At 31.9% G+C, this 9061-nt stretch overlaps 1 protein-coding gene across 1 annotated transcript in view; it reads left to right on the top strand.

The window, feature by feature from the left end:
* Positions 1-9061, top strand: part of LOC108690824 (F-box only protein 32) — a 13703-nt gene that overhangs the window by 2445 nt on the left and 2197 nt on the right. The window contains exon 2 of the mRNA XM_018198327.1: positions 8888-8934. Coding sequence (XP_018053816.1) covers positions 8888-8934 — 47 coding nt within the window. The remainder of the gene's footprint in view (positions 1-8887; positions 8935-9061) is intronic.

The following is a 9061-nucleotide window of genomic DNA, read 5'->3' as shown; positions in this document are numbered from 1 at the left end:
TATATCGAATTTAAATTATAAGCTATAGAACATATTAATTTTAATTTAATTCTTTCAGAATTAAATCGTCGCAAGTAGACTGGAGAATACGTGTATACTGAAAATAAGAATAGTAAGTGTTTAATTTTAAGATATTAAAATATTTTGTTCTTGTTTCTATCTTTAAATACACTTACATTTAAAGATGCTTTAGTTTTAAACTTTTTCCGTAAATAAAACACTGTGGATTTAAAATACATAGTGTTTTGTCTATTGAAAAAATTTAAAATTAAAACATCTTTAAGTATTTAAAAAACGGAGAAAATAAAACATTTTAATATTTTAAAATTAAACATTTCTTTTTTCAGTGTATATAAATGTATAAACTCTTTTCTTCACGCAAGAAAAACGCTGATTTCATCTATGGCTATTATTAATAAACATAAAATAATTATTGTATTTCTACTTTAACTTTAATTTTCTAAAAATGTATAGTTTATAGCTGTATATGATACCACTTTTAAAAATAGATCTCGCCCCAAGCAGGAGATATCGAATGTCTATAAAAATTCTTTGTTAGTGATAGAAATTAATTAACACATATCCAATATGTACTTTATCTCTTGAAATTGTTCAATTATTCGTGAAAAAAATGTTTTATGATGAGCGCGAGCTGCTACTTCAAAATTGAAGTAACTTAAGATTATTGTTTCAAATTTAATCAATTTTTATGCTAATGCGACTTCAAGATTCGATTATATTATTATAGCCTACAATTATACATATATCTCAAGATCTGTCAAAGACATCGACATATCGTATGTCCTCGGGACGACTGCCGATCGCACGTCGCGATTTCTTCGGCCGGATATTGAGCCCATTGTGCTCGTTGCACCAGTTGTGTTTGTGGCCATGACAGGCTTAGATAATTAGAATTGTAGCGCATCCTTGCAGCCCATGTTCACGAGCGTACTGTTAAGAATCGCAGCGTGATTCTTTGTTTCCGCTAACGCACACTGCATTTGGAAGCAGCTGTATGTTGTACCGCGTAAGTCGTAAGTATAAGTAGAGAACATTGAGAGCGAGCGTGGCAAAGCAGACACAGCGCACTGGTCTGTATTATGCTAGAGATCCCGGATAAAATCAAAATATTTTCATACACTCGTGCAGTCTTCTCTCGGAAGGAAGCAGCATCTATCTTTCTTTGCCAAGAACACTTCTCTAACAAAATTTCGTCGTTCGGAATTGACGTTAAACTATAGGTCCCATATGACTGTGTACGTGCGCATCACAGGTATATGCGATCAAGAGAAGTCACTACTATCTGCTACGAGCAATAGGACTAATTGTAAAAAAAAGAACAAATAAAATGCGAAAACATACTCCTTTCAGCAACTTATTACTTCTCGTAAATATGAGAGCAATACAACACGATCGATTATTCTTGCCATTTGCGAATTTCGTTTACAAATTCGACTCAAGAAATCGACGCGAATTACAATTGAATCATTTACAGGAATCGCTTAGTGCCACTGTAAAAAGAAATGTGTTTTATTCTTTTCCCCATTTTTTAAGCACTTAGAGATGTTTTAGTTTTAATTTTTTCAATAGACAAAACACTACGTTTGGATTTAAAACGCATAGTGTTTAGTTGTGAAAGCTTAAAGTGATTTCGTTTCATCCAAGCTCTCTTTATTTGCAAATTTTGTAAATGAAAGAAAAATCAACGTGTCATTTCTCGCTTGGCGTCACGATTCCAACATGACTTCGGCGATTACTCAGGAGCTTTAAACAACTTTCCAAAGCTGAAATTCGACTGATTTTTTGCACTTGGCCAAAACTTTTCTCTTTTGGAAAATCAAAGATGCTCGTTGTTTTTTCTTAGAAGAAATACAATACAGCAACTCACAATACATCAATTGACTCGAAATGTGAACGTGATAATTGCTTCTTATTATTACGCTTCCGTGACGGCTGATAATTTTATAAGATAGTAAAACGTTCTGTAATGCTACTTCTGCGTATTATCTTTGTACAACAGTTTCGACTAAAGCTGAGCCACTTCTTCGTTCTCACCTGAAATCTGATAATTAGTTTGCTCCAAGTACGATCGATAAATATAAACATTTGATGCTTAACGTACCCTTAATTGCAACTTAACTCTGTAACTCCAACTAACCAATAATTGCTATCACACGTGAGGTGTGAAAGTTTATTAATTTGTTGAAAATCCGTTATATAGATTTGCAACAACGTATTTTCTAGAAATAATTGTGCGACGTGTATATGAACATCTAATGTTTAAATAATACATAATTAATTGCATTAATTAATAAACATGTTAAATTGTGAAATTATATATCTATAATTACTTGAAATCAAAATTTAACAATCCAACTATTTATACAGAGTGGTCCCAGAATGGCCAAAAATTTCGTGTGCTGGTATAGCGGATTGAACTGAGTCGAAAAATCCTCTACCATTTTCGCAATAGTTAACAAGATATTAATTAAAATTGCAGAATACTGATTTTCAATAATTTTTTTACTCAAGTACTTAACTTTACAGGAAAAGAGTATGTAACAAAAATCATTTATTGCAAAAATATCAAAATTGTAGAGGACTTTTCGACTCATTGTCAGTTTAGTTCTAACAATCGCTCTACAAATACACGAAATATTTGACGATTATTCTGGGACACCCTGTATATATAATTATTTGAATCTTATATAAGATTATTATAAATGTATCATAATATTTATCTGTTTATTTACGTGTCGCACACTTATTTTCATTTATTAATAATCCGTTGGAAAACGTATTTAAAATGCAATTGCACGAAACTCTTTCGTTCGCGCGATGCGGATATATCATATATATTGCGTTTATTTCTGTTAGATTTCTACCAGATTTCTACGCTGGCGAATATTTGGCATTTATATTATTTGAAATATTTATTTTTCAAATCCATGCGATCTCGCGTATCCCTTGCATTTCTAATTAATAATTCTAATAATACATGCATGCATGCGTGCATGCGTGCGTGCGTACGAGTGCATCCGGATTTTTTTGCGAACGCAAGTCTACACAACAGGCAACCTGCAACATTTTCATTAGTGCATTGCACTAATATTATATCGTAAATATGATATGAGTTAATTCATACACATTGAATATTCCTGTTATTAACGATGTCATCTATTTTTAGAATAAATATATAATATTCTCTAGTAATAGTGCGATATTATACAGTACAGAAATATTATACATAATGATCTAATTTTAAATTTTCTTAATTATTAATATGGTTTTTACAATGACTATTTTGTAGTTCTTGCATTTGTAAAAATGCAAGTTGTATGAAAAGCAGTATTGCAGTATTCTGTTATAAAATATTTTGAATTTGACATTCGTTATAATTAATTGAAATATTACCTTATGATATTTCTGTACATTCTCGAGTTTGAATTTTATAAAGAAATGACTATCAATATATCATGTGAAACGCAATGGTTGCACAGGAGTTTCGACAGAGCGCTCGACTTCGTAGCGCTTTCTCGCACTCGCTAAAAGAAACTGTCTGGCCTAGCTATTCCTTTTCTTTCATGTTAGGTAAAAACGAGTTACGAGATTAAAATTAAAAGTTAATAGAGTTTATATCGAAAGCTTTTCTTCGAGAAATTAGAAATATTGCTGGAAGATAAAAATTCAATAAAATGTGTTATGACTATCATGTATCACATACAATAACATTAGTAATGTAAATTGTTTGACATATTGTTGAAAAGAATGCGGTCTATCAAGTTATCAAATAATTTTCAGCAATGCCATACAAGATTGCACTTATAGGTCCGTATATTCACAGCTTTCGTCTATCGATAAATGCGCACATTTCTATTTCTGATTGTGAGATTCTGTAGTATATGTAAACTATATGTTAAATGCGCACATAAAATGTGCTTGATAAAAGTGTAAATGCGGATAAATTTTAATACATTAGTTAAATTAAAATTGATATATTAAAATTAAATATTTATATAATTGAAAATTGACACTTTAGAAAAAGTATATGAACAAATCGTATACTTTCGACATTTAGCATTGACAATATTGCGAATCCTCTTTGGATTTGTCTATGTACAGGAACAGCACAAGTATTTTCGTCAATGAAGATACATTTTCACGAGCCGCTGAAACAGCTGATTTTTGAGCAGTTCATGAAAATATATATCTTCGTAGGATTAGATATCCTTTAAGCGCTAGATCCTTTAAGAGCTAGATCGAATTCTCAAAATGGGAAACTACCGACACATGCAATTGTGCATCTTGTCGGTGCGGAAGTAGGTCGCGACCTAGCTATCAATGTGACCTGCGCCAATTCGCAATCCCCTCAGAGGGTATATGTACCTCATGCAGCCTTGATAAATTCGGTTAGACGATGCGGCTTTTTCGTATATGTGGATTCGACTCGATACTGTCAACCACGATATTTTACTTTCGCAAAACGTAGCAACGACAGTAACTCGGGAAATGGTGCAGTACAATGAAAGCGTATCTTGTATTTCTTTTTATTTTTCTACGCTTAATAGGAGACTTTCCCTCAATCTCTTCAACTTTATATATCCCTTCACATCTTCCAAATAAAAATGTCAAGATATAGAATCTTGCGAAACAATCATCCTCTAATAAAGAAATAATATCGAGAGAATTCGAATTCTTTTTTCCCGAGAAAAACCTATGAGGAATATATAACTTATTAAATTTAAAGGCATGTGTTAATTTATAAAAAATATCTTTCTACTGAGATCGATTTGGTCGGGGTCGACTTGGTTGTCGTGCATTAATAGGGTACCTTTTCTGCCGATACTATCATACAGCGCACGCATAACGATTTTAAATCTTGATAGAGTTTGACAAAATGACTGGAAAGTATGCGGACTATTGCGGAAGAATCTAAAAGCTGGTTTTCTCCATTTCCCTCCTCGACTTAACACACACAGCCGATGCGACTGCACCATTATTTCAACGATTCAACCGATACGTACAGCCGTCCTACGCGCGTTTTCCCAGCTTGGAAACGGGATTAGACGTGGTGCGCGCACCATGGAAGGGTCGGTGAACTCGAACTGGAAGTAAAAGTTTCGTACCGGCCGATTTCTATATTCGCGAATTAATTATTCGCAAAGTATATGAAAGTGCCGCTACTCTGTACTATATATTATTTTTTTCCGTGCGGGATTATCTCGTGTAAAAAAAAAATCATTCTTATTCGTCTTTATCGTCTATCCAGCTTACATATTAAGCTGGCTTGATCCAAGAACATTTGTCACGGAACGAGCGTTGCTTAAATTAAAATAAGTACGATAGAAACATTAAACAGATCTATGTTATTGAAAGGAAACAACACGAAATGCGGAAACAATTTAAAGCGCTAAAAAGATATATATTGCATATTAAAAGGAAATAAACAAAGCATATTAAAAGTAGACATATGTATATTTATACATATTTGATCTAATGAAAGAAAAAATAGATAAAAAAGATTATCAATAAAGATTATCAATAAACGTACTTTGTGTTTTACCAAAAGTAACAATCTAATGTTTTATGCTTGTTTTGTTTTTTCCTTTATTTTTGGCTGAATTAATACATGTACCTATCTGCATGTCTATCTATATATCACCCTGAATCTTTTGTTTCATGAAAATAGTCTTGTTTTTCACATTTTGAAATGACAGAATTTATCAAGCAATCAACAATCAAATTATATCCGATTCGAAACATAGTCTTGTACGAGAATCTTTCTTTATTTATTACCAAATTCTGTCATTCCGCCGGATTCCATTTCCACATCGTTATATCGAAGTCTATTTTTTAACGACACGTCGAGTCTCTCAAAACTTGCTTTTTAAAAATTTTTTAAAATTTTTAGATGTATCCAACTTGACTGTTTTATATCATAAAAGTAAACGGCACAATGATAATATTTCGAGTGCAGAGAATGCATTTGTACATCAATCTCTGTATATTGCAGAGAACTAAAATAACCGATAGTCCTTCTGCATCTCGGAACTAAAAAGAGAATAAAGGAATGAAGAGACCGCAGAACTTTCTAAGCCATACCTATCTTCTATCAACATATTGTACTTATACCTTTGAAACTATGTCACTCACGACCGAGATAATATTTAACCAAGTAAAAGTTTTTTATTATTAATCATAAAATCATAAAGTGTCTGAGATTAAAAATTAAATACTTTTAAAATGCAAAAGCCATTGTTTTTAATTATTCATAATTTATATACTGTTAATGTTTGATTCAACATCATCTATTTCAACCGCTTTATTATTAGAATAAAACGAACAATCTTGACACCGTGAATAATATGACGTCAATCCTTATATTCCGATATATGATATTTGTCCTTCTACTCTCAAGCCATAGAACATTGACGTGACATTGATCGCTCCAGTTGCAAGTCATCGGTATTACACAGTGGAGGATTTTCCGCATTTACGGTTCGTTGTTTAACACATGCATCTACAATTGATCTCGTAAGCGCTACAAGTAGTTATGTAATCCTACCTGGTCTAATGGTACGAGATCGCTCTCTTTCTCTCTGTCGATCTTTCCAACATATGTAAGCTTATTAATATCAAGTCCCTTATAAGTGGTATGATTTGATAATCTTAATCGCCGAACCGGCGATTTCAATTTGAAAGGGAAAGAGCAAGAGCACGCATCACCGATCGATATATTAAAATGGAAAAATATTTTCCCATATCTAGTCTCGTTCATCACAAATACGGAAAAATCACAAATACGTCCTGCACGCGAAGCTGTTTGTACATATATGCGAATATATGCACGAGTTAACATACAAGGTCATCGTTGCGTCCCTATAATAGAATGTTCGCCGTTACTTGCGTAGACAGAATGATAAGCGCGACAAGTGAAGTGCAATGAAATGCATCTAGATATTAAAGAATAAGAAAAGAATTATTTTAAATATTTTAAAACACTCGATTCGAAGATCATATAAATATTTGAAACGATATAATGATAAACTTTTCAAGATTTAACAATAATATTTATTACAAATTTTTAATAAAAAAAACCAGATTTGCATTTCTTCATTCGAGAAATAATATTTCTTCTCTATAACAAAAATTATATAGAAGAATCTGTTATAAATGATAAAGTGAAGAAATATAGTATCTTTCTCAATCTTTATATTCGAATCCAAACGTAACGGGTTCGCTATATTCTTCTATAATTAAAAATGAAGAATTTTATACCCTTGGAAGGAATCGAGTTTTTATGCGAGTATTTTTATAGCTGAAAGTTTTTATAGCACGAATAATTGCGGAGAAGAAATCGGAACGCATTATATGCAGCAAAATTTGATTTCTATCTTCGTATCGTAGACTTCATATTTTAAACGGGTTTATAAAAGACTGAATTCAATAAGTATTGATCGCGAGTGTTTTAAAACTTCTAAATTAGAGCAAGAATGGCCGCAATTCGCATCCCAACTTTGCACAATTTAATCTCCGACATTTTAAAAATGAGAATAAATCTTATGCATGTTGACGCATGTATTCGCATGTATACTCTTTCTTTATAAATAGAATGCACTGTAATCTAGTGACAGTTAAATAATGTCGCGTCTATTAAGAGATTATAAAGTCATCCTGACGTATAAACGCGCAGAGCCTAATGCGATTTGCTGCAGTTTCGATGCATTTTTCCGCTTCCTCAAACTTCTCATGTGCCACAATTGAAATAAGAATGTTAGTTAGACTGTAGTTGGATGAAAGCGATTGTTAATGTCTATGCAAGGTGTGTTCACCTTAATTATGATCAACGTATTATAAAGCAATTACGATCTTTGTAAACGATGGTGAAGGTATCACTCTCGAGACGGATTCGTCGTGGTCTGTTTAAATGCGATTATACCAGACACGAACGCCTACGCATGTTTTTTTCTTCTTTTTTCGAATACCAACACGATGATAATATCAGTAATTCATAGTCACTTAAATAGTAAAGTGTGTTTACTTTTTAAAATTTTTTTGAAAGTATTATACAGATAAAAATTAAAAGTTCATTGTTTTTTATTGAAAATGATATTAATTGTACTGAGATAGCAAGAAAGTATAGCTTTCTTTGTAATATGAATATTTAAAACACTCGACATTATATTTTAAAAATTGATAATTATTGTCCGAGTATCTATATTATTATCAACTAAGCTTGAATTAATTTCAACTAATAATTATTGATCTTATATATTTATTACATCATTAGTGTAGAAAATCTTTTAGAAATATTTTATATTTCAGTAGGATATATTCTTACAAGTATTTTGTGAAACAAAATGCTATACGAAAGACTGTAAGGAAACGAATAAAAGTCTTACGAAGTTGTTTCTTGAACATTATTTTGCCACGATAGTCTTTCCGTAGTCGAACCGAAGCTAACTCCGTTGAGTCGTAGCAGCCGCGAGTTCGCTGAAACCGGTCGCGGTGTATTGTGCCATAATTGGGATCCGTATATTAGTACTCTCAGCATCTCGCTCTCAGGAAGTATCTTCTTCGCACTTCCATTGGACATAAGATAAATCATAGGTTTATAAGATAAATTATTCGATAGATAAATAAGATAAACGAAAGTTTTGTTATTATATTTTATATCATATAACTGAAATATGAAAAAAGTGAATGGATCACTGCAAAATTTTTAATACAATTTTTTTATAGTTTAATTTTTTAATCTTTTTTTAATTGCAAAAACTCTACGTTTGCGCATTGCTTCTCATTTCAATAAATTCTTTAAATTTTAACAAATTTAATGATGTAGCACGTTTAAAGAATTATCACGTTTAAAGAATACTTTTTCTTACAGCGGCGAAAAAGATGCCGGCGATAAGAAAGAGAAGGACAAGAAGAAAGGTGCGTAGCATAGTCTATATTGGAAACTTGAGAACTTATCTATTCTAGCCGATGTGAGGCCTTCGTTAGCTATAATTATAAATTCAAGTTTGTAGACTTTTTCCTTTTTCGTGTTTCATTTTATTGC

This window comes from Atta colombica, unplaced genomic scaffold, assembly GCF_001594045.1.
Source record: "Atta colombica isolate Treedump-2 unplaced genomic scaffold, Acol1.0 scaffold374, whole genome shotgun sequence".
Classification (NCBI taxonomy): domain Eukaryota; kingdom Metazoa; phylum Arthropoda; class Insecta; order Hymenoptera; family Formicidae; genus Atta; species Atta colombica.
Note: the sequence above shows the minus strand (reverse complement) of the source record. Positions and strands in the feature narration are given on the sequence as shown.